The sequence below is a fragment of the Triturus cristatus genome, chromosome 1_2 (genome assembly GCF_964204655.1).
Source record: "Triturus cristatus chromosome 1_2, aTriCri1.1, whole genome shotgun sequence".
Taxonomy (NCBI): Eukaryota; Metazoa; Chordata; class Amphibia; order Caudata; family Salamandridae; genus Triturus; species Triturus cristatus.
This window is the reverse complement of record NC_140580.1, coordinates 561971532-561997622: the sequence shown is the minus strand read 5'-3', so window position 1 is coordinate 561997622 and position 26091 is coordinate 561971532. Positions and strand designations below refer to the sequence as shown.

At 45.4% G+C, this 26091-nt stretch overlaps 1 protein-coding gene across 3 annotated transcripts in view; it reads right to left on the bottom strand.

Moving 5' to 3' along the window:
• Positions 1-26091, bottom strand: part of POLL (DNA polymerase lambda) — a 235845-nt gene that overhangs the window by 180249 nt on the left and 29505 nt on the right. For 2 of the 3 annotated variants that reach the window (XM_085606462.1, XM_085606459.1), the window contains exon 2: positions 15495-15638. In XM_085606462.1, the coding sequence (XP_085462588.1) occupies positions 15495-15603 (109 nt within the window). In that variant the 5' untranslated portion in view covers positions 15604-15638. The remainder of the gene's footprint in view (positions 1-15494; positions 15639-26091) is intronic. The other variant, XM_085606461.1, reaches the window with a different exon arrangement.

The following is a 26091-nucleotide window of genomic DNA, read 5'->3' as shown; positions in this document are numbered from 1 at the left end:
CAATCTGTCCGCCTTCCCCATGATCATATCTGCTCCATTTTAATTTCAAGAGCGCTTTTTCGACTGCATCCATGAAGAATGTGTTATGGTGTAATTTGTCTAGCTTTAGGGCTTTCTGGTGGACGGTTGCGGAGAGGCAATGTAGCAACAGTGGAGGTCGTGTACCTCAGCTTCAATTCTTTTGAAATCATCGCAAGCTTTATGTTTTGTGATTGCATAGTCTCGCATCATGGCCCCCACAGCGCCGCCTTTCCAGCCACCCAAAGAGTCCTTTGGGAGCTCACTGAGCCCTCAATGGCCTCTAAGTAAGAGTGAATGTAACATCAAAGTAGCTCCTTTTGCTCAGATAGTTTATATATGAAGGCTTCCATGTACCATCTGGCTGGAGGAGGCACCGACAATCCAAGATCTAGGTCTAGTAGTACCAGGCTTTGGTCAATAACTCTAGCCTCCAGTATGTCACAGCAAGCCACATTGGGGTAAGCCCACCTTGAAAAGGAAGTGGTCAATGTGACATTTGGTGCCACATGCAGGCAAGCAGAAAGTATAATTCCCTATCCTCAGGGTGCAAGAGGTGCCACACGTCCAATAGGATGTGGTCCAATATTAGGACTTGTGGGATCGCCATATCCAGCAAATTATGGTTGCCAGGTCTGCAAGACCTTGTCTAAGATTGTGTATGACGTCCACTTTCAGTCACCGTAAAGGAGCTGAGGGTTGTGCCCATAACCGGTTAGGATCCTAGAGAAGGGGGTCAGAAATGCCTGTTGTCAGCATTGGGAGCGTAGATTGAGACAGCTACATTGATTTTGGCAGATTTGCACATTTTGGCGAAAACTTAATGGCCATAAGTATTCGACCAGGTTTAAAGCACCTTGCAGGTGTGATGACCACTCATGAGGATGGCTATTGTGCACCTCTTGGAGGAACTACCATCAGTGCCCACTTGTCTGTTGCTGCTAATAACAGTACCTACCAATTGGGTGAGGGAGAGTCTAGTAGGGGGAGCCTCCTCTTATGTAATATAGAGGGAGTTTGTGGGAGGTGTCTGTGAGGGTGTAGGAGAGTCCAACCACAATGGGAAGGAAGAAGGGGAGGGAGAGCCTTTAAGTCTCGGGTTAACTTCTGTGGCAGATGGCTCTGATCTCCCTCCCGTGCCCGGGAAGAAAACGTATCTAATTTCTGTAAAATGGAGCCAGATCTGCCCCGCCGCCCATGGGGCTTAGGAATGGTGCATCCCAGTTTATAGGATGTTGAAAGGGCAGGATCAGGTGTAAGAGGAAAGCAATGCATGAAAATAGGCATTGAAGCCATGAGAGAAGGTAATCAAGGTGATCGGACAGCATGTCCCACACTGTGGGTTATGTAGCTTGAGGGCAGGTGATTCAGGAGGGGAGAGGCCAGCACCTCCCTCCCCGAAAAGTCCTAGGATCTTCCGCACAGAGATGGTACCCCAGACAATGTGAGGAGATGTGCACTGTGGTACCGCATGAGGAGGACAACTAGAGTATACAATACAGGTGCAGAAAGTTCATCCGTCATTAATCATCCTTCCTCACGGGTGAGTCACCCTCTGGCGTCGCTCAAGGGGTGATCTAGACTTATCTCTGTCTTTATTCCTTTGGAGGGCCTCAACCACCTGATGGAGACTTATTAGGTCTTATTATTTATTTTAGAAAATAGATTAGATCATGAGCGGGTCTTATCTAGTTTTATAGGAATCAACAATGCCATTAACGCAAAGTTCACAAGTGGTAGCAGGGGTGGTAAAAAACCTGGCTTTGTCTGGTTTGACAAAACCTGTTCTGCTGCCCTGACCGATCTTAAACAGGCCCTAGCAACAAGACCTAGGGATAAAAAATTAGTAACTACTCTGAGGCTAGAATATAAAAATGCTATTAAAGCAAGGAAGACGGTTCTACAGCTTCAGGCATGGGACTCTCTTAACCAAGCGGCAGAACTCTCTAACTCTGTATTATTTTGGGCAACAGTCAACTCCCCATTCCTTAAGGAGACAAATATACCTGAGTTAACAGCAAATGTCTCCTGCGAAAGCTGGATTACCCATTTCTCAAGTATTTTCGATTCAGATAAAAATAGTATTGTCGGGTCAGACAGCTGGCCTATTATACCACTCGATATTACTGTGGAAGAAGTGGAAATGGGGATTAGGGCAAGCAAGGGAGGAAAGGCCCAAGGACCGGATGGGGTTCCAAGTGATGTATATAAGGATGCGCCAGAAGTATGGGGTCCTTTGTTGGCTGTTGTTTTTAACGCCGCGGTTTGTACAGACCCTCCGTCAACGTGGGAGGAGTCTATAATTGTACCAATATATAAGAAAGGATCCAGGTCCGATCCAAAAAATTACCGACCAGTTTCATTATTGGATGCCTCGGTAAAAGTTATGAGTAGGATTATGCTGGTTAGATTGGAGGAATGGGTAGAACAAGATTGTATTTTGGCAGATAGCCAATATGGTTTTAGGAAAGGTAGGGGTACGCTCGATCAATGCATTAATTTAGAATTATTGATCGGGAAATACAGTGAAGCCAAATCTGGCCATATATATATGTGCTTTGCTGATTTAAGCAGCGCTTTCGACATGGTCGACCACTCTATTTTGTGGTCGACCCTGCTGAAAATAGGGGCGCCAAAGGGCATAATTTATTTTCTTGCCAGGATGTATGAGAGATTAAAAACATGTGTACGTTTTGGTAGGAAGGGAGAATGTACCCGGAACTTTAGTGTAAAACGAGGTATAAGGCAGGGTTGTGTTTTAGCTCCTCTTTTATTTATTTTATTTATAAATAGTATTGATGCAATTTTAAAAGAAGTACCCGCAGATGCTCCCATGATTAACGGTGTCCCAGTACCGGTGTTACTATACGCCGACGATGCTGTATTGTTGTCAAGGACTCCGATAGGGTTACAACGATTAATGGATAGTTTTGCTTCCTTTATCGACGACAAAAAACTAGTTATTAACAAAAGCAAAACGTATACTATGATCTGTGGCCCAAAGAAATCTAAACATGTAGTGAAAGGGTTTTTTATTGACAAGTTAAAAGTACAGCAGGTGGACAAATTCTGTTATTTAGGTATAACTTTTTCTGATGACAAAAAGTGGACACATGAATTTAATAATATACGCAATAAAATGGCTAGAAATGCACATGGAATTTTTAGATTTGCCCAGAAAATTGGGGATCGTAGGACCAGAGATATGACAAAAATTTATCAGGCTAGATGTGTTTCAATTGCATTATATGGGGCAGGAATCTGGGGTTACAGTTGCGTACATGAATTGCAACTGGAACAGAATTCTTTCCTTAAAAAAGTTTTGTGTTTACCCACTTCGGCCTCTAATGCGTTATGTCACCAAGAATTAACTGTGAACTATCTATCCGACCTTTTGTCACTTAGACCTCTGATGGTTTGGCGGTCTATTTGGCTGAATGAGGAAAAATCTTTTACTAGGTCTATTATCCAGGATTGTATGCGTTTAGATAAAGCTATAGCAATACCCTGGATTAAATACATTATTATGTGTTTTTCGGATATTTTTAACCTGAATATTGTAACTGATCCGAATGCTGTTTTATTGATCCCCAAGGTCGAGTTAAAAAGGGTCTTTCTAGCTTTTGTTGAGAGGAAAAGAACAGTTATTGCTGGTACTTTGTCCACTGTTATGTTTTATAACAGATATTTGTCCATGGACGGATTTCCTGTCTATTTAACCCTTGTCACCAGGCCGACACATAAATTTGTGCTGACCAGATTGAGATTTGGAACAGTGCATCATCTGGTGGCCCACCCTGTAATGAGAAAATACCCCGTAGGTCCTTGTAGATGTGACGGGATTTCCAAGCAGAGCACAATGCACTTTATATTATTCTGCAAGCTGTACTCTAATTTCCGTATTGTCTTGCTTAAACCCATGTTTGTTAAATACGGTACACGTACGGTTGAGCACGCAATGAAATTGATTTTTAATTTACAATCTGCTGACATTTGTTTTTATACTGCTATTTTTTTAAACAAATGCATCAATTTGAGGAAAGGAATGTGTTTTTAGATGTAGTTATGTAATTTTAAAGGTGTAAATTATTGTTTTAACTAATCATAGTGTTTAGTGATGTGTGATTAAGTCTGCTATAAGTTGTTCATATTTTGTATTTGTGACTGTGATTGTGTATGCTTTTATGGACATTAATTTGTACCGAATAAAGCTGAATTGAATTGAATAGGTCTTATTCCAATTTTTTTCGTCCTAGGAAGCAGCTTCCATAGGACGTATATCATGTCACCCTTCTCTGCATCCTCTGTGACACTATAAATAAGGAAATTATTATGCGATCGTCCAAGTCAGCACCCTTCTGCCACAGGAAATCAATGTCTCTATCCCAGTCCAGCATGGCCTCATATCGGGCTTCTACCTGGTCTAGCCTCTGATCCATAGTGTTGAGGCGGGCCTGAAAAATTGACACTTTTTTCTGCATCGACTTTACCTCTGTAACAAGATCAGCCATTTTGGTATCCAGGACAGACAAAGCAGCTCCTATGGTTGTGATATCTCTCAGGAGACCATCAATTTCAGCTGGTGAGGGATTAGGTGCATCAGCCTTTCGTGGAGATTTAGGGTGTGCCACTGCCTCCAGAAATCGCAATTTTCGGGTTGCCAAATGTAAGACAACATGAGAGGAAGAAAAATATATAAATGTGGCACACATGGGATTAAAGTCAGCGTGGCTGTTACGCAACTGAATCAGCAGGAGATGTAAGAGGCATTACATCAGTCATTATTGGACACCTCCGGCTTTCAATAGCAGTCAACAAAAGAGATGGCAATGCTGCGTAGACCAAGAATGGCTGTCGGGCCTTCCCTGGGAGACAGGAGAGGCCCTCCGTGGACATTCTCTGACATACAGCAGGAGGAAGCTCGAACGGAAGGTGTCCCCACATAATTCAGCTGTTAGCATCAATAGAAGGTAATGCAACAGCGTTTCCCAGAGTCGGCTATCGAGAAAAGGGGGATGAGTGGCTATGATGGTCATGAGACTTTTGCGTGGCAGACTGCAGGCCCTGTCCAGTCACTATGGCCGGGGAGAGAGCTGAGATTTCTTAAAGATCCGGGCTACTAGGTTCAAGATAGGCCGTCTCCATGCCCACAGCCTCTGCCATGGTTCATGCGAGATATGCAGCGCCCTAAGGAGCTAGGGAGGAGACGTACAGCGGCCGGACCTCCCAATGGCTGACAGAGGGAGCCTCGCACTCTATATCGCAATGCCGCGTCATTCCAGTCACATGCGCCCAATAGTCCACACTGTGGCCAATGCAGTTGGTCAGCCTATCTTGTTCTTGGTGCTTCCTGGCCTCAGCAGGGGGGGGGATGGGTCACAACCTCCAGTCCACCCATTGACATGCACTCTGTCTGGCAGGTCCTTTATTATGTTGTTCGTGGCGAGTCGGGACAGTGACGGTGAACCGATGCGGCCCACAAGGAAACTGGGACCACCGAGCGTTCTCATCTGCACCAGCTTCCAAATGCAGATCATCGCCTAGTATCACCACATGGTGTCATGAGGTGAGGGGTACTTCGTCTGATCAGTCAATGGCGTTTGAACGGCCTCAGGTCAGCAGCAATAGCAAAGACTATGGATGTCATGCTTAAGCAGGGAGCAGCCATCACAGTCGACACCTGGTTACCCCTCCTACATCTTCTAGCCTGTGAGCACACCACAGCTGTCCGCAGCCCTCTTACCCCCCTTTTAAGTAAATCCCTCCAATGGACAGCTCTTTTTTAGCTGTAGTTGCACTGTAGAAATCCCATATATACATTGTAGGAAGGTGGAATCTGACTATATGGTTGCCCCCAACTGTTTGCCTGGTATTTGGATGGTTTTGACTAGTCTGGCTGGGATCCTGCTATCCAGGACCCCAGCCTATCTGCTTCCTCCCTAAAACTGATGTGAGTACCCTAGGTACCTTCCAATTGGATACTGAGGACACCCTATCAGCCCCTTGTAGATGGCACCCTAGGTACCCAGGGCATGGGTCCCTCAGAGGCCTACCAGGGGCTGCAGCACTTATTGTGCCACCCCTGGGACAGCCATACCAAATGACACCACCAGACCACTACTGTAGTCTGGGTAAGGTGGTGCTTGCACCCCTTACAGGGATATAGGTAACCTGTATCCCACTTAATACAACACATATATCCTCATAGGTCACCCCTAGAGCAGGCCTTGCTAATTCTACAAGGCAGGGTGCTGAGATATGTGTGAGGGGGGACCCCTACCTGAGTAGGGCCCCTCTGCAACCTTCGTAAAATCATTACTGGGTTGTTTGTAGTGTAGCCATACCATATACTTTTAACCGTATTATAAGTCTATTGCGATAGCGTGATAACTTGAGAATGGCTACACAGAACCATATCGTGTTTGGTGTCAAACATGTAGGAATCATACCCCCAATCCAGCCATGGGACTGAGGGCATGATTCCCCCCTGCTAGAGGGGCGATATGGGAAAAGCGGCAGAATTTAGACACCAATTTAAAAGTGCACGCAAAGTACAAAATGGATGCTACCCGCCACCTACACGACTCTGGCTGCCTGTTGCTGGGCAGAACTCCAGCCACGGCAGCTGGACAATAGGGATCCTGTTGCAGGGAGGTGTTTCCACCTCCCCAGACAGACTATGTGGATTGGAACTGGGTGGGTGCACCATAGGATACCTTTCAGAGTTGCACGTAGGCTTTTCCAGTGCCTACATTCTGCATACACCGCCTGGAACCGGTTTAGGGGCATCCTGTCCCCTGCCCTGGCGGGAAACACACAAAGGGGAGAGGGTGTAGCCACCCTTTCCCGCCTGACCTCTCATTGGTGGACCCTGATCTGGACACTCCCCTAATCTTTGGATAAAGGTGAATACTGGGATCCCAGAGCCTCAGATTATTCTTGAACTTCACAGTCTTGACCGACTTGCTGCCGCACAGCTACCTGAAGAAATCTCCCTTGGGGTAAAGGAGTTACCCCCCTGCTTGGCAGGCACCTGAAACCCTGCAAGTGACCCGGTTGGAACCTCGCTGCTCCTTCGGACATCGACGACTTTTTCCTACCTTGAGGTGGGTTTCCAAGCATCTCAGAGGCCAGTGAGTGTGCACAGCAAAGCTCTGCACCGTGGACCCCGTGGGTGCCGAGATCCCCAATACCCCAGGACACCGGCCACCTCTTGCACAGCACCCGACCCCGACGAGTGGGGAAGTTGTGCTTTGGCCCATTATTGAGCCAACCTCTCAGCAGCATCTGTGCCAAAGATCGACGCCCTAGCCCGCTCCGGCGACCCGTGGGCGCACCTTTACGCACGCCAAATTGCTGCCCTCCGCGGTCCCTTGGCTCTCGACTTGTGGGCCCTAGTGGAGGACAATCTTCGATTCCAAGAGTTCCCCTGGTTGCTCCCACCTGCTCTTCAGTCTCCTCGCTGGAGACCTCGCACAGACCTCGTGGGTCTGCACAAGTAGCTGCTTTGTGTTTCTTGCGTGGGTTGCGGTTGCCAAGGCTTAGTGGATCCAATCCGGACACTAACACCGCAGCGACCCTCATCCTTCGTGGGGCAGTCGCCCTCCAGAAGCTGGCCTTCCTTGAAGCCTCCTGGACCCCGTGGCTGACGATCCCAGCTACACCTCTTCCACCTGGAAGCACCCGACATTGAAGGGCTCCTTCTCTTGAGCCCCCTGGTCACTGTGCCGTGACCCAGACTCTGTCCCCTCTGCTTTCAGGTCCTTCTCTACAAGATCTACATTTTCATTCTTCACGACAACGACGACACTTGTGGCTAGCAGCAGTTCTTCACGTTTTGCCATTGAAAATCAGCCCGCGACCCGACATCGAAAACGACCTATGCACCCGGCTTCCCTGGGGCAGGTAACAGTGGTACCTCGGTAATCTCGTGGGTGTGGGCCCTTCAAAAGCTTAACTCTAAAGTGTTGAACTTGAACTCCTGCTAGAAGTGTTTTTAAACTTGTAAAATCAAACCGCGACATTCTCCATAGGCTATAATAGAGATACCGACAGTAACTTCAGTCACTGCACGCGTCTCCCGTGGGTCCCCTTCCTCACTACCTTGGGTGGTTTCACAAGGGGCCAGCGACCCTAAATGCCCTAGGCATTGTCTGTAGAATTGTCGTGGTTCTTATACCACTTTTTTGATATATGGTTTGGTCGCCCCCCTGGGGCCTTGTGATTCCAGTGCTATTTATTGTAACTATCAATGCTTGTTTGAATTGTATCTTCACCTCTAGCCTCATAAAGAGACTAGTGGGGTTATTCCTAGAATAAATACATATATTTTATATATATACCTGTGTGGACTACTCTTTAATTTGGTTATTCAAGAGGTTATCTATGGTAAAACAATAAGCTTAACACTCCTTCAAGACTTAGCCTGAAGGCTGCTCTCCACAGCTACCACTAGGATAGCTTTCTTTAAAGGTTGTCTTTAACCTATCACCTTAAGAGTCGAATTGGACTGGTGCAAGGTGGCCACTATAACTAGTGACCAGCATATGCCAGGCCAACTTCTCACATTGGTGTGCAGCGGTTGGATTCAAGCTTGCCATTGTTTTACCAGATAACAAATTGAATTTCTAAAGTGAAAGCCACTTGGTACTAAGGTACATATAAATTTAAGCTTAGAATACAATAACTTCTACTGAACTTAGGAGTTGTGTGTAGAGGGCTTAGCACACCTTGACTACAAATCAAGAAAGGGTTCAGTAGGCCACACCTAGTGTAGGTATATACACCAGTACCACTACACCAGAAATGTCTTTAGGTTCAGGAGCCCATAAGGCCCTGGAAGGACCCTCAAGGGTCCCAGTCAACAAGTATGACAACCTCTCTTTTGCAGAGCTTAGGGAAATGTGCACTACTAGGCAACTGAAGACAAACAAGGGTGCCAACACTCAACGTCTCAGGGAAATCCTGCTCATAGCAGACTTCAAGCAGACTCTAGTATCTGAAGGGGTAGACAGGTTGGGTGGGCATCCTGCTGAAGAGGACACCCTAGTGGTGGACTCTGATGAGGACCAGGAAGAGGAAGTTGAACTTGACCTGGATGAATCAGACCACTCACAACATGGAGGTGATGGCCCAAGAGGCACTCCCTCCATCCCTAATGGGAGAGTGGTGGATCCAAACAGAAGGAACAGATCCCCCTCAGAGGGGTCTAACCATTCCGGGAGATCCAAAAGGACCTCTGCCTCTTCTCAGAGAAGAGAATCCTCCCAAGAGAGGAAATGCAGACTGATCCAGTTTGAGCAAGCCAAGCTTCACCTCAGGAGAGAACAGTTAGCATTAGACAGGGAGTCCCAGGAGCTTCAGAAAGCTTCAAGAAAATGGGGTCTAGAGACCCCTGGTGGCAGTAATAATACCCCTAGAGTTAGAGAGAAAGCTCCTGACAATAGGAACCTGCATAAGAGTGTGCCCCCCTATCAGTCAGGGGATGACATCCATAAATGGATCACTGCACTTGAAAGGGCCTGTAAAGTACAAAGGGTCCCAGTAGATCAGTGGGCAGCAATCTTATAGCTCTCCTTTGCAGACAAAGGAAGAGACAAGCTCCTCTCTGTCAGAGAAGAGGATGCAAATGATTATTATATCTTGAGAGATGCTTTAATAGATGGTTTGGCCTAACCACTGATCAATACAGGTTAAAGTTCAGAGATACCCAAAAAGCACAGAATCAAGATTGGGTAGACTTTGTGGATTGTGCTACTAAGGCTCTGGAAGGTTGGTTAAATGGCAGTAAAGTAAATAATTATCAAGGATTGTACAATCTCATCATGAGGGAGCAGATTCTTAATAACTGTCAGAACCAACTCTTACACCAGTACCTGGTGGACTCTGATCTGACCTCTCCCCAAGAATTGGGTAAGAAGGCAGACAAATGGGTCAGAACCAGGATTAGGCCCAAGAACCAAGGTGGTGACCAGAAGAAAGATTCCACAAAGCCCAACTAGAAAGGTGTGGATAATAAAACAGAAAAGTCCTCTGAAGGGCCCCAAAAAACCAGTTCTGGGGGTGGGTCCCAAAATCCTTCCTCTTCCAATAAGAAACCATATTGCCATGTGTGTAAGCAACCTGGCCACTGGAAAACTGACTCCAGTTTTCCAAAGAATGGAAATAAAGAAAATGTTCCTCCCATTGCAGCTCCAACGCCTCCTGTTACTACTAGTAGTAATCCCCCAGGTGGTGGGAGTTCACCCAAAAACTTAGTTGGGCTTTCTTTGGGAACTCAGGTGGACTCTGGCCTAACCAGGTCCCCTACACAACCAACTCTAGTCTGTGATGGTGGCATGGGGTTTGCCAACTTTACCATGAGTCCCAGTATCTTGGGCAGGTACAGACAAGAGCCCATGACCAATGGTCAGAAGGCTGTGGCCTACAGGGACACAGGGGCTAGTGTCACCATGGTGACAAAGAGACTAGTGCCCCTAGAACAGCGTTTACCTGAGTTTAGCTACCAGGTGATCAATATTGATGGAATTAGGACAGATCATCCCATGGCAGTGGTAAATCTCAGCTGGGGAGGGGTCACTGGCCCAAAGAGAGTGGCAGTGTCCCCAACCTTACCTGTAGATTGTCTACTGGGGAATGACCTGGAAATCTCAGCCTGGGCTGAGGTAGACCACAATGCCCATTTAAGAATGTTAGGCATCCCTGAGAGAGTGGATGGGACCCTGAGGGCCTCACCTCCACCCCAGGAAGAATTAAAGGGAGTGAAGCCTGAAACAATTGTTCACTCCACCCAAACAGAGAGCATGGGGGGTGAGGAACAGTCCTCCCCCCACCAGACTAAAGGTAAGGGTCAGCTTCCTAAGGGAACTGATCCTGCCCCTTATGAAGTAACTGCCCCAGAAGTGTTCAGGCCTGTCCTGGCTACAGCTCTGATGGCAGGGGATCCTTCCAAGGTGGTACCCAGTCTGGAGCAGGTATGCTGCCCCTCTCTACCCTGCCTCAGTCAGCCCACGGCTGCTGAGGTCAGGGAGGTCAGTGGACCCTTAATGGGCCCCTGTCCAGAGGAACCCCCTCATCAGCAGATTAGGGACACCCAGCAGAGTAGTTCTAGCCAGGTGACCATTCCTCCACAAACTGAGGGATCCCCCTTACCCCTAGGTACAGGTACCCCCCAAATGGACTTTGTTGGGCACAGGGAAACCTGGAGCATAGTTGCCCCAAACCTTCCAGTGCCCTCCACTATTCCAACCAGAGGGACCCAACCCCCAGCTGTAGGCAGCCAGAGGTTGACCCTTAGGGCCAGATATGACACAGTCATGTACAGAAAGGCTTCCATGGTGACCAGTGACCTGAGGAGGTTGAGACCACCCCAAATAGGGCCTCACTTCCAGACTCAGACATGCTTCTGTAACAAAACCCAATACAGGTAATTTCCCTAGACTTTGGAGTAACTCTAAAACCCCTTGGGGTAGGATTTCCCAAGTGGACCATGAGACAGGGAGCAACCATGCTAGTGCAGGTTCTTCCTTATATGGCCACTCAGGGAATAAAGGCTTATCTGGACAAGGTTAGCCTTATGTCCTTTCGTTTGGGGGGTGGGAGGTATGTAGGAAGGTGGAATCTGACTATATGGTTGCCCCCAACTTTTTGCCTGGTATTTGGATGGTTTTTGACTAGTCTGGCTGGGATATTGCTATCCAGGACCCCAGCCTATCTGCTTCCTCCCTAAAACTGATGTGAGTACCCTAGGTATCTTCCAATTGGATACTGAGGACACCCTTTCAGCCCCTTGTAGATGGTACCCTAGGTACCCAGGGCATGGGTCCCTCAGAGGCCTACAAGGAGCTGCAGCACTTATTGTGCCACCCCTGGGACAGCCATACCAAATGACACCACCAGACCACTACTGTAGTCTGGGTAAGGTGGTGCTTGCACCCCTTACAGGGATATAGGTAACCTGTATCCCACTTAATACAACACATATATCCTCATAGGTCACCCCTAGAGCAGGCCTTGCTAATTCTACAAGGCAGGGTGCTGAGATATGTGTGAGGGGGGACCCCTACCTGAGTAGGGCCCCTCTGCAGCCTTCGTAAAATCATTACTGGGTTGTTTGTAGTGTAGCCATACCATATACTCTTAACCGCATTATAAGTCTATCGCGATAGCGTGATAACTTGAGAATGGCTACAAAGAACCATATCGTGTTTGGTGTCAAACATGTAGGAATCATACCCCCAATCCAGCCATGGGACTGAGGGCATGATTCCCCCCTGCTAGAGGGGCGATATGGGAAAAGCGGCAGAATTTAGACACCAATTTAAAAGTGCACGCGAAGTACAAAATGGATGCTACCCGCCACCTACACAACTCTGGCTGCCTGTTGCTGGGCAGAACTCCAGCCACGGCAGCTGGACAATAGGGATCCTGTTGCAGGGAGGTGTTTCCACCTCCCCAGACAGACTATGTGGATTGGAACTGGGTGGGTGCACCATAGGATACCTTTCAGAGTTGCACGTAGGCTTTTCCAGTGCCTACATTCTGCATACACCGCCTGGAACCGGTTTAGGGGCATCCTGTCCCCTGCCCTGGCGGGAAACACACAAAGGAGAGAGGGTGTAGCCACCCTTTCCCGCCTGACCTCTCATTGGTGGACCTTGATCTTGACACTCCCCTAATCTTTGGATAAAGGTGAATACTGGGTCCCCAGAGCCTCAGATTATTCTTGAACTTCACAGTCTTGACCGACTTGCTGCCGCACAGCTACCTGAAGAAATCTCCCTTGGGGTAAAGGAGTTATCCCCCTGCAAGTGACCCGGTTGGAACCTCGCTGCTCCTTCGGACATCGACGACTCTTTCCTACCTTATGGTGGGTTTCCAAGCATCTCAGAGGCCAGTGAGTGTGCACAGCAAAGCTCTGCACCGTGGACCCCGTGGGTGCCGAGATCCCCAATACCCCAGGACACCGGCCACCTCTTGCACAGCACCCGACCCCGACGAGTGGGGAAGTTGTGCTTTGGCCCATTATTGAGCCAGCCTCTCAGCAGCATCTGTGCCAAAGATCGACGCCCTAGCCCGCTCCGGCGACCCATGGGCGCACCTTTACGCATGCCAAATTGCTGCCCTCCGCGGTCCCTTGTCTCTCGACTTGTGGGCCCTAGCGGAGGACAATCTTCGATTCCAAGAGTTCCCCTGGTTGCTCCAGGCCTGCTCTTCAATCTCCTCACTGGAGACCTCGCTCAGACCTCGTGGGTCTGCACCAGTAGCTGCTTTGTGTTTCTTGCGTGGGTTGCGGTTGCCAAGGCTTAGTGGATCCAATCCAGACACTAACACCACAGCGACCCTCATCCTTCGTGGGGCAGTTGCCCTCCAGAAGCTGGCCTTCCTTGAAGCCTCCTGGACCCCGTGGCTGACGATCCAAGCTACACCTCTTCCACCTGGAAGCACACGACATTGAAGGGCTCCTTCTCTTGAGCCCCCTGGTCACTGTGCCGTGACCCAGACTCTGTCCCCTCTGCTTTCAGGTCCTTCTCTACAAGATCTGCATTTTCATTCTTCACGACAACGACGACGCTTGTGGCTAGCAGCAGTTCTTCACGTTTTGCCATTGAAAATCAGCCCGCGACCCGACATCGAAAACGACCTATGCACCCGGCTTCCCTGGGGCAGGTAACAGTGGTACCTCAGTAATCTCGTGGGTGTGGGCCCTTCAAAAGCTTAACTCTAAAGTGTTGAACTTGAATTCCTGCTAGCAGTGTTTTTAAACTTGTAAAATCAAACCGCGACATTCTCCATAGGCTATAATAGAGATACCGACAGTAACTTCAGTCACTGCACGCGTCTCCCGTGGGTCCCCTTCCTCACTACATTGGGTGGTTTCACAAGGGGCCAGCGACCCTAAATGCCCTAGGCATTGTCTGTAGAATTGTCGTGGTTCTTATACCACTTTTTTGATATATGGTTTGGTCGCCCCCCCCTGGGGCCTTGTGATTCCAGTGCTATTTATGTAACTATCAATGCTTGTTTGAATTGTATCTTCACCTCTAGCCTCATAAAGAGACTAGTGGGGTTATTCCTAGAATAAATACATATATTTTAAATATATACCTGTGTGGACTACTCTTTCATTTGGTTATTCAAGAGGTTATCTATGGTAAAACAATAAGCTTAACACTCCTTCAAGACTTAGCCTGAAGGCTGCTCTCCACAGCTACCACTAGGATAGCTTTCTTTAAAGGTTGTCTCTAACCTATCACCTTAAGAGTCAAATTGGACTGGTGCAAGGTGGCCACTATAACTAGTGACCAGCATATGCCAGGCCAACTTCTCACATACATAGTTTGATTTCTCTTCAATTGTTAAAAAGGGTTTACGATGCCTTTAGAAATACATCATCTAATATTAAAAAGAAAACAGAGTGATCTTCCTAAACATGCATGCTGTACTTCCATGCACACCTGAAGATTTTCATTATGATGCGACAGTATAAATGCAAGATAGAATTTAAATGGATGGAATGCTATGGCCTGTACTTACTTCATCAATCACACAGAAACACCGTCAGAAGATTTGTGAAACAAACAACTAATGTCATTGGCTGTGTCTGGACCCTTGAGAACAGCCTCAACTCTGTCTCAATAAGTTAGGAACTTGGGCAAGTTTTGCCATTTAAGGAAACCCTTCCTTAATTCAGGCTTACCAGTTTCTACCTTATCTAACCTTCTAACTAAGAAAAAAAACAGCAATGGTTCAATATATTATTGCAACAATATTTGCCCAGGGTTACAAACAAAAATCTAATTGAAAAACAACAAGGAACAGAAAATCAGTTGGCCCGGATTTAAATTAACATGAAAACACACAATTATAGAAAATCTACCTTTTAAGTACTTCCCTGGCTTCCGGTTGCCATGCACAGAGTCTAGAACATGAGCCTGGTATACCTCAGAGAGTGGCTCTCAAGCATGTAATCTTTAGGAATTTAGAACCAATCACATACTGACATCACACTAATCAAACATCGGGTGGCTCAAATAATAGGTAGGTCCTTAAACAAAGAATAACCCCTCAGGTCTGCAAGATTATCCATCTCCTCTTGAAACTCCAGTAAACTTGCTCTAAAAAAAAGCTCCTGCAATCGGCCTCATTTTTAGTGGTTTGGCTACCCATAAGTGATAAAAGGCTAGATACCAAGCAACATCAGGTTGATATTGTCACATTTTCCACCTCATCCTTTTGTCTGAACCCAAAGTGCTCAATTCACTTTGAATACATCATGAAATGTCTATACCACATACCACGTGCATCAGTGCTTATGAATATAATACTATTCCCAAATCATGCCATGTACCTCAACTGTATCTCCTAAGTTCAATATTCACTTCTAATAATGTGCTTCCTTAAGTACCTGCAAAACAGCATGGCTAGTGCTTTTATAAGACAAATTTAGGTTGACTTTATGTAGCAATAACATTTACCTCTGACATCATATTCCTCTTTCTGTTTCTTCTGTGGCTCAAACTTCTGGGGGCTACAGCGCATTCTCTTGACTTTAGGAAAGGCTTTCAGAATTCCCCCTGGATCCATGCCTTCATGCAGACCCTGCACTCTCTTGACAGCTGCTGATGAAGCAAGGGTTAACAGGGCAAAATTGAGTGCCACGTGTAAAGCCCCTAGAAACAGAACTAATATCATGACTGATTCCTATCAATTCTGACATGTTCTGAGTTACAGTAGTTTTATAAAATTCAAGAACACAAGAACATATATTTAATGCAACAGTGTTTGCTACTTAGTGTGGTCATCTATAGCCAGTGGTAGCCTAATGTGAGAATGAGGCCACTCTGTGGTCAGTAAGCTCTGGGTTCCCTCCGGGAAGAAAAAGCACATATTTTTCCATCAATTCTAGATTACTCATGTCAGTGAGACAGCAGAGACCAGAGGAACATTTTTATTTTTATACTAGACACTACAACTCAACTTGTTTAAATAGATGTAGTAATCCTCGTGAAGCAATCCAGGTTAATTCAAGAATACGTTTATTCCAAATAGAGAGCACGTCTAACAGGAACAGCTGTCAGGGAGAACTGACTAACTGCATAGCCTAATACATTCCATTACAACTCTAGAATCTAATAAAGAATGGTCAACACATTCAAATAACTACAGTACATTAAAAGATGCACGCATGCATTTAAAGAGATACACTTACCGCTAATAGTGCATACTACAATAAAGTTAATGAAGACATCTTGTCAGCCCCATCTCTGACAATGCATTATGTTGCTAAAGGACAGTGCTGGGCTGTAAGATGGTGTCCGGTTAATATAGAATCAGAATTATCTGGCAACCCTATTTTTTAGTATAATGCAAATGCCTAGCACATATAGAACAATAACAGATGTGCATATCAATTGCTTAGACATTGAACCTTTCTTTTGTCAGACTTTCACTAATGGCATTAGTACGATTGAACTTAAAAAAATGCTGCCAAGACCACATAATGTATCTAAATAAAACAATTGCCAGTAGGTTATTTAACTTAGAAGATAGGCTTCTACTTCATACTTCCCTGAATAATTAAATAGACCCAGTCTCTTACAGCCTGAGTTCAATGCTTTACCAAAAGGTAAACAATAGGCAAACCAAACATGTTTTATCCAACCACTTTCTCTTTCAGACCTCCAATTTATCAGAACAACATTTATTGTAGTATTTTACTCACTCACCACAAGAAGGTGAAGCAATGCAAAAGCGAAATAACATTAAAACTCTCCAGATAAACCTGCTTCTTCATTGTACAAAAATGGACTGTCATTTTCACAATGTTAGATGGTTTAGTCAAACAGAAGGCCCTTCCTTAATGTGCTTTTTCTATAGGCTTTTATCTTATTTATGGCAGAATCGTTTACCCATTCAGTGGTTATGCTTAAAATCTAAAAAGTATCCTACACTTGTGGATCAGTTTGGGACCCTATGCTCTAAGTCATAGCAAAATAAAGCTTATTTACTTTCAAATGCTGGCCTCAACAACGTAGGTTAAGTGTCATCTGAATTCTACACGTAAATCATAAATCAAAGCTCCTGTTAAGAATGAAAACCAATTCTTCTAAACAAACATAAAAAAATTAAACGAAACACATGGTATTACTAGGCGATTAATATCCTTCAGATCTAAATATGGATATTTAGCAAGATCCCAGCAGTGGCTCACAGGCATCCCATAGCTTTGAACTTGCCTAGTAAAGAACCATTAACCCCTTCAGCGCGGCGCGGATTACCGCGCCGTGCTGAAGGTTCCGTGCGCGGGGGTCCGTGACGGAGCGGATCTGTCATGCGCACAGCGCGACCGACGCGCATGACGGAACCGCTCCGTCACACGCATCGAAGGGGTTAAAAGAAAGAAAATAAGAATTATGTACTTTAATTTATCACAAGTGGAGGTTGAAAGCTTAGATATGCAGAGATTTTTGAACTACCCATTGTGTTTCATTCATGATAAAATAGTATGACCACTAAAAGAGCACTCCAAATGTATTTTATTTCCAATAACAATAGTAATAACAGATGGACTGCAGCTAGCATTTAAAAGACCCTAAGCATAAGCATTTGAGGTCAGCACCTCGAAGTAAGTTTGATTGAGAGTTATATTTTGCAAAGACTTGGACTTTTGATGAGCTCCTAAAAGTCAAAAGAGCTCCCAATGACTATTTTCTAAGCTACTGTCAAATGGTTTAATGCAAACAGCTATCCAACTCATTTTTGTGCCACTGTGTGATGTTGTAGTAATTTGGGGACATAGAAATCAATGTTGTTTTGTCTCAAGGATGATAAGAAATTAAAAGCAGTTGGATAAAAAAGTAGTGGGTGCTAATGGGTATTACGTTTTGTAATGATCCTCTCCATCACAAGGCAACTGCTTCATTTCTATTCCTAAATGTGAAGAAAAGTGAGTCAAAATCTTAATAAAACTAATTTGATCTCATTCAGAAAAGATGTTTCTATAGTCTCTGAAAGCACTCTGCTGGTCAAGTTATGAATTGAGGGGTGGAAGTCCCCCATTCATCCCCACCCCATGCATTAGATGAGTGAGAGTGATATTCCACAGTGAGAGCAGGTAAATGTAGTGCTCAGATATATTGGTCCTTTCCCCTTTTTTAAGTACAATGACAATCGCCTTGTTAATTTTAGAGGAGGAGAGAGGAAAGAAGCACCTACTTCGAACGGGAAACCACCACGTACATCACTACGTGAGGATGGACCTACTGGCTTGCTAAGTATTAGATATGATGACCACTGAGTCTCATATAGAACAAAGGCACAAAGTTAGTGGCCGTTTTACCCCTGTGTTGTAATGGAAGAATGGTCCGTATTCAGGATGGTATCTTCATGTAGTTTATTAGGTAACAAATAAATGAAGTAAGGTACAAATGAACAAACCCCAACAGGAGCAGCCTGCTTGCTGCTCAGCCCTACTCTCAACTGACCTTCATGCACGCACACAACACTCTATGACATCATACACTCAGGCTAACATTCTACACCATACACTGGCTGAGCAGCAAGCTGGAAGCAGATACCACACCCTGGCATTAGGCAGAGAAAACACGAGTGTTTCTGGTTCCACAGTGCCCTGAAATATAAACATTACATTATTAGCCATATCCTTTCAAGATTACCCAAGTAGGAACTCTTCATGTCTGCATGTCCTCAAAGTTTACTAAGCAACAGGTAGAATGTTGGTAGATGGTACAGGAAAATGCATTGACACTCTTTAGGTTAACAGGATGAACTATTCCGCCTCATGCAGGTAGGTACAAGTAGAAACATACAATGGACCTCATCATGAGCAGGTGTAACCAAGAGCACAGCCCAGGCCTAACTGCCTAGTGACAGATCCCACAGAATTTCCATCTTCCATGATTCATGATATCCTAGGAGAGCTCCATGGCAGGTTGCCACACCTCTTCCCGTTTCATGAAGAAACAAAGATGAAGATAAGAGATACACATTCTTTGAAAGGACTCTGCATAGGGCACAGAACCACCAGAGGTGGAGCAAGCTACTAACAAAGATTATACACAAGAAAGGAATATTAGTAACAACCCTAAAAAAACAAGAACAACACAGAGAACCAGACGAACATCACAGAACCTCATGGCATACATTTCCTCATCAACAAACAAGAACAGCACCATACTAACACTCAAACATACTTGTGATGAAATATTTAGTAAGAGAACATTATAAAGTTAAAGGTACAGACAGGGAAAACACACCTGAGAGCTACAGATAAAACACAACAAACTTAAATACTCACAACCATCAGGCAGCTTTGCCTCCTGACTCCATATCCACACAAGACTTACCTTAGAAGATTTGATCACCCAATGGGTGAATGAGGCCATAGAAACATCCAAGTAGGATGTTTGTCAACCCCTGAGATACAGAAAAGGTAAAAAGTTCTAAAAACCTCCAATCCTTGCTGACCAGCAAGATAGGGAGAAGCCTGACCCTTGCAACAACTCAATTTATTTTCTTCTCAGACAGGTATGTTTCTACTCTGCACACACTGGTGAAGGAGCTTCCTAGATACCCTCTATATAAGAATGGGAAGCAATACTTGACACTGAAAGAAACAGGGTAAAACCTTTGTGACTAAGAACAGGATGCAACAGGACTCTGGCAACTGTAAACAGGGTAATAAATGTGCAAAGTTAAGTACAGGTTGCATTATAACTGCACAACTGGTAGAAACCCTTGCAACTGGAAATAGAGTTAAAGAGGATATTAGACAGCATATACCATGTCAAACATTCTACCACTGATTCGCACTCGCCACAAGTACCAACTAGGCATGCATGTAGGGAGAAACGCCAAGTGGAAAATATGTTGTGTTTGGCTGTAGTTTCCATCACCTGACAATGGGACGCTTGTACCGAAACAAACATAGATTTTGAGCAGGATAGAACTGTAAATATCACTATGAATAGGATTTGACTCCAATATTTGTTTTAACAAAAAATAGATTAATTCTAAATAGAGTGTAAACTGGACAGGTTATCCGAAGTACAGAATGATAAAAAAGAAAAAGAAAGATGGGTTGCTCTCCTCCCAGAACTGGGATAGTCCCCCAATGTCACCCCGCTCATGAAAAAAGCTAAGGCGGATCTCCACAGATGGCAGACACTACACCTGAACCCCTTGGGGAGGGTCGCCTTGTTTAAAATGATGATTCTGCCTAGGTTTCTGTACATCCTCCAAAACACTCCCTTCTGCTTCCCACGGGCATGGTTTCGGGAGCTAGACACTATGGCTACTACATTCCTCTGGGGGGAAGGGAGGGCCCGGCTGGCGTTAAACACTTGTCGGATTCCATCATTCAATGGGGGCATGGGGATGACACATTTATACCTATACTACTTGGCGACTCGTCTACAGATTCTACACGACTGGTTCAACGGGGGCTTGTCCGAACCGGCCTATAGGCTTGAACTAAGTGGGCTCGGCCTGCCCAAAATCCAAGCCCTAATGTACGGGGAATCCATCCCATCCACCTTGCCTGACGTCACGCGCTCTTAGCCTGGCGTGCTGCTCTAAGTCATACTCAGTGGACACACAAACTCACCCAACACACGCCTCTATGGCATGGTACATGGCTCAGGGAGGTCAGTGGGTTACAGGGGTTTAGAGCCTGGGATCTTATAGGGATCTCTCAGCTCGGTGATGTGTGGGCTAGCGGCCACATGCACGCCTTTAAAGACCTTCAGTCCAGATATTCCCTGCACCCATCACAGTTTTATAAATATCTACAACTGAGACATGCCCTCCACATACACGTACCGGACGATGCCAGGATCCCTGAATACAGTCCCCCCGAAGCACAGATAATGCTAGGCGACTTGGGGAAGGGGGGTATTTCCCGCATCTACCGGGCACTGGTCAACAACACCCCGACCTCACTAGACTGACTCAGGGACCAATGGGAGGCGTGGGTAGGCCCGTTGGACGAGGAGGACTGACGTGATGCCCTCATGTCACCCAAGATGGTCACCACTTCCGCTAAACTCCGCTTGATCCAATTATACTATTTACATACGGCCTACTTAACCCCGAAGCGCCTACATAGAGCTGGCTTCTCCCCATCCACCTCGTGTGCGAGGTATGGTCAAGATCCGGCCGACTTCTTCCACATGGTGTGGGCGTGTCCCCGACTTGCTCAGTTCTGGGGTGAGATCGAAAGTGAACTGACCGAGGTCCTGGGAGGGAGGTTCCTCACGACCCATGTCACTCCCTTCTCGGGATTACAGATGGACTAGACGGGTCCAGAAATGAGAAAATATTTTACAACACTGCCATGGTTGTGGCCAAGCGGGACATAGGTGCTGAGAAATGGCGTAGGAGGGTGGATTGGTGCGCAGCACAAGAAAAACCCATGTACGAGGCACAGGGGTGTCCTAAGAAATACCGGAGGGTGTGGGGCAAATGGCTGGGTGCCGTGGTGTAGCCTGAACTATATACATGATGTTTGTCTTCAATGCTGCAGGGTGGGGCCTAAAGGCGATGTCTTTGCTCTGTTGAGTGTCTCGTGTCACTATTGGTGCTATCCAGTGTCATATTGCTGGTGTTTGTTCTTTGTAAAAACAATACAATTGTTTATAAATAAAAAAGAAAAACGAAATGTACAAAACAATTGAATCAGTGTATGCCCTTGAATATGGTGAGAGGCTCACCATCATTGCAACACGGGTTTTCTACTTCCAATGATTAATAAGCATAAGAGGAACACTGATAACCTAGATTAAACAGATGTTGGAAAAGACTGAGAAAAATCATACAACCAAGTACTAATAAACTATATCTCTTACATTTGTTTGTTTTAGAATTTTAACATTTTTAGGGAATGCAAATTGCTTCAAACACATAGTGTAGGCAGTACTCAACCTTTATAATCTTATCAAGATTGTAACAATGATAACTGTTGCTTCTTAACTTGGAATGAATGTTACAATCAAGAGTTAAGCTCTGCTGGGCAGAGCCCCAATCCTTGATTTAAAAGAGGGAAATGTACTGAATGATACTTTTTGGGTACTGACAAAATACCATTGAGTACTTAAGGAAATTTAACAAAAGTCCTAGGTGTCCTGGAGAACTCCTATTGCTCCAAACTTACTTGTACAGATTGTACACTGGATGTGACTTACTACAGAAGAAACATAAAAACACAAATGTGCATTAAAGCACATCAAACAATGCTTTGTTTTTCAACCGCTGTTTTTTACCGGCCGAGAAATCTATTCCCATTCAACCGCTCAAAATGTGGCAGTGTCTGTGTATTTTTGAAGTCCGATTTTGCACAACTACAACTGCTATTTTGGGCCTTAAAGTTACATATATAAATTGAGTGTGAACCACTGACAAGTTTAGGAATACCCACAACATAATAAATTGACTACTTCCCTAATGGCTATACACCCGACCCTGGAGTCCTAATTCTCTAAATCAGACAACTGTTGTGGATAGCATATTTGAAAGCAGTTAACATGAAAAGCGTACTTTGCCTGACCCTAATTGGTGGACTAGAGTAAACAGAATCTATTAAGTCTGAATTTTCTCGGAAGTGGGAAACAAAGAAAACAAGCATTGGTATAGCCAATAGGTTTCACCTTTGGGACGTTATAAGTATTTAGACAGAGCTATTGGCTTTGTTAACGTTTTTAATATGTGTTGTAGAGCATTGTGAATGCTGTGCAGCATGATGATAATGTATAAGTTATAATAAAAAAAGTGTTATAACTATTCCTGTCACCTTATACCTAACCGAAAAAACATTATATACAACTGAAGTATTTTACTAAAAACCAAAATGAATACAAAAAATGTGTTCTAGTTTATTTGTTTATGCAATGCTGTCAATTTTTCCTTGCTTGTTGTAATTCATTTTTGTTATAGTTTTTATTGTTAGGTGTGGGATATAAACAACGGGAGGGTGGATGTTGTGAAATAGTATTTTAAGAATTTTAATTAGATAGGAGTAGTGAAGAGTTATTTGTGGAGAATTAATAGATGTCAAAGTTTTATGCCAAACTGAAGTGGTGTGGAGTGATGCTGAGGTGGTTGTGAGTAGTGGCGGAGGTGATGGTCAGGTGATCTGGAATGATATTGAGGTGATGCTGAAGTGGTGGTGCGCTGGTTCCGAGGTGATCCTTATGTGATGCTGAATGATGCATAGGTGGTACTGAGTGATGCTGAGGTGGTGCTGAGTGATGGTGTGGTGATGAGTTATGCCGATGTTGTGTAGCTGAACTGGTGCTTATGTGGTGCCAAGTGATGTTGTTTTTGTTCTGTGTTGAGGTGTTGCTGTATTGATGCTCAAGTGGTGCTGCGTTGGTTCTGAATTGCTGCTTTTGTGGTGCTGTGCAGGTGCTGAGCTGGGTGGTGGTGCACTGATGTAGAGGAGGTGGTGCTGTGCTAATGCTGAGATGGTGCTGTGTTGATAATGAGGTGTGTACTGTGCCATGGGGGGAAAGGAAGCATGCACCACAGCTGTGCACTGTAGAGACATGTCAAAGGTAGCACACACCACAGCTGCGCAGAAGCCTTATTAAGCAGCCAGTGCCAGCAAGCACGCACAAAAAGCATTTGCTAATAATTAAGTGCCCATGTGCGCACCGGCAGACACCAGCTCAAATTAAGCCCCCAGAAGGGGCCTGCGTTACGCCCCTGGATCAAGCGAGTCCGACTACTACACACACAAACACACTCAAAGGAGCTGGTACGCAGCGGCTGATCTGTAGGCCTCCTGTAGAGTGAAATGTGCTGGTTTTCTGAACTGTCCCCGTGTGCAGGCCTCCCACGGAAAACTCTTTATTTAACAATATTCCCAAAAACAAAACATCTTTAAATGCTCAGTGTCCTTTATTTTGTATAGTAGGTACCTTGCTGGATGGTTTTGGGATATCAATATAATCAGTGTAGCTGAAAAATAAAATAACGGTTGCAGCGTGGGCCTGTTAAGGGTATTAACGTTCCTGCACCTTAACAGAGCCTAAACACTTATGTATGTTGCACCAATCTCGGGGAGGAGAAAGTGGGAGGGAGAGAGGGGAAGAGTGAAGGGGTGGGTGAGGGGCCAGTGAAGGGAGATAAATTGCAGCGATAAGAAACAATACACAGACTGTAGAGCCATCTGTTAGAAGTGTGGGAGGGGTGGTGGGTCTGCCTCCTGTTACTGGTGTGCTTCCTCTCTAGGCAGCACAGGGGTACAAATGTTGCTGCTGATGATTTGAAAACTAACAAATAGTGTAATAAACGGCAATAATGCCAAAGTTGCCAGGAATAATACAAATTAATAATATTATCATACTATCACAGCAACTTGTGGCGGAGGAGTTTGTCCCTCGGCCGGGGTGGAGAGGACGCGCCTTGTAAGGAAAGCTGCAAGGTCCAGAGCCTTGGTGATTCTGTCAGGGCGCTTTATAATCCAGCTTATGGCGGTGGGTTCTGTCCCTCAGAGGGGTGGAGGGAACGCGCCTTGTAAGAAAAGCTGCGAGGTCCAATGAGTTCACAAATGCTAACATCGGAAACCTGGTCATCTGTGTGTGAAATTTGTCTATTAAACAGAAAACAAGAGAACCACGTGGGTGTGATGGAGGGGGGCACGTGCAGTGGGGTGAAGGAAACACGCACCACAGCTGTGCACGGTGAAGGGGGTGAAAGGAAGCACGCACCACAGCTGTGCAATGTGCAATAAGGTGAAAGGAAGCACACACAACAGCTGTGCACTGGGGTGAAAGGAGGCACATACCACATATCTGCACTGTGCAGTGTTGTGAAAGGAAGCACGCACCACTTCTGTGCAGTGGGGTGAAAGGAAGCACTCGCCACAGCTGTGCACTGTGCGGAAAGGAAGCACGCACCACAGCTGTGCACTGTGCAGAGATGTCAAAGGTAGCACGCACCACAGCTGCGCAGAGGTGTGAAAGGAAGCGCGCACCACAGTGCTGAAAAAACGTGAATGTTAAAAGGTGCAGTCAATTTTTAAGCTGTGTACTGTGCAATGGAGGGAAAGGAAGCACGCACCACAGCTGTACACTGTGCAGAGATGTGAAAGGTAGGACGCACCACAGCTAAGCAGCGGCATTATTTAGCAGCCGGTGCCAACAAGCACACACAAAAAGCAAGTGCTAATAATTAAGTGCCCATGTGCGCACCGGCAGACACCGGCTCAATTTAAGCCCCCAGCAAGGGCCTGCGTTACGACCCTGGATCGAGCGAGCACGAAATGCAATGTGGGGAAAGCAAACATGCACCACAGCTGTGCACTATGCAGAGATTATAAACACTATAAGGTCTGACCTCTATGAGCAGTCAATCATACATTTTTTAGGCTTCTGGGAGTTAATAAAAAAGTTTTTAAACTTGCCCAGTTCAGTCCTGGTTAGCAATCCTTGAACTGTTTTGCCCTTACTGTTCAACTTTTAAAAGTTGTCAATAACCACATCAAATACACATCCCCCGTAGTTTAAAACCATCAAATCAATGTGCATCTCAAAACTCAAAATTTTAACAAGATTGTGAAACAAGCATTTACAATGCAACAGTCTCGGCATTGTTCAAGTTAGAGCTATTGGCATTGCTCATGACAATGCCGTTTCTTTAAATGTTTTAAAAACAAAAACATAAACAAAAATAATGTCATGAGCAATGCCAATAGCTCTAACTTTACCAATGCCGAGACCATTGCATTGTAAATGCTTGTTCTCATCTTCCTCCTCTTGTCTCTCACCTTTGATTCACTCACTTCAGCAGCCTCCTCTGTATTCAACAACTTCTGCGCTTCGCGGTCGACCGCCGTAGCGTCATTGGCTGCTAGTATCACTGACGTCACACTAAGAGAGGCGAGTGTTGAATAGCATGGGCACAAAGAAAACGGGGATACTAAGAAAACGAAGAACACGAGATAGGGTGGCAAAGGGAAGAGAGTACGTTACATTCATTGTAACAGGAAAATACTGGTCATTTTTCAATGTAATCTCTTTTCGTCTCACTAGTCAAGTTCCGCTTGCACGGAGT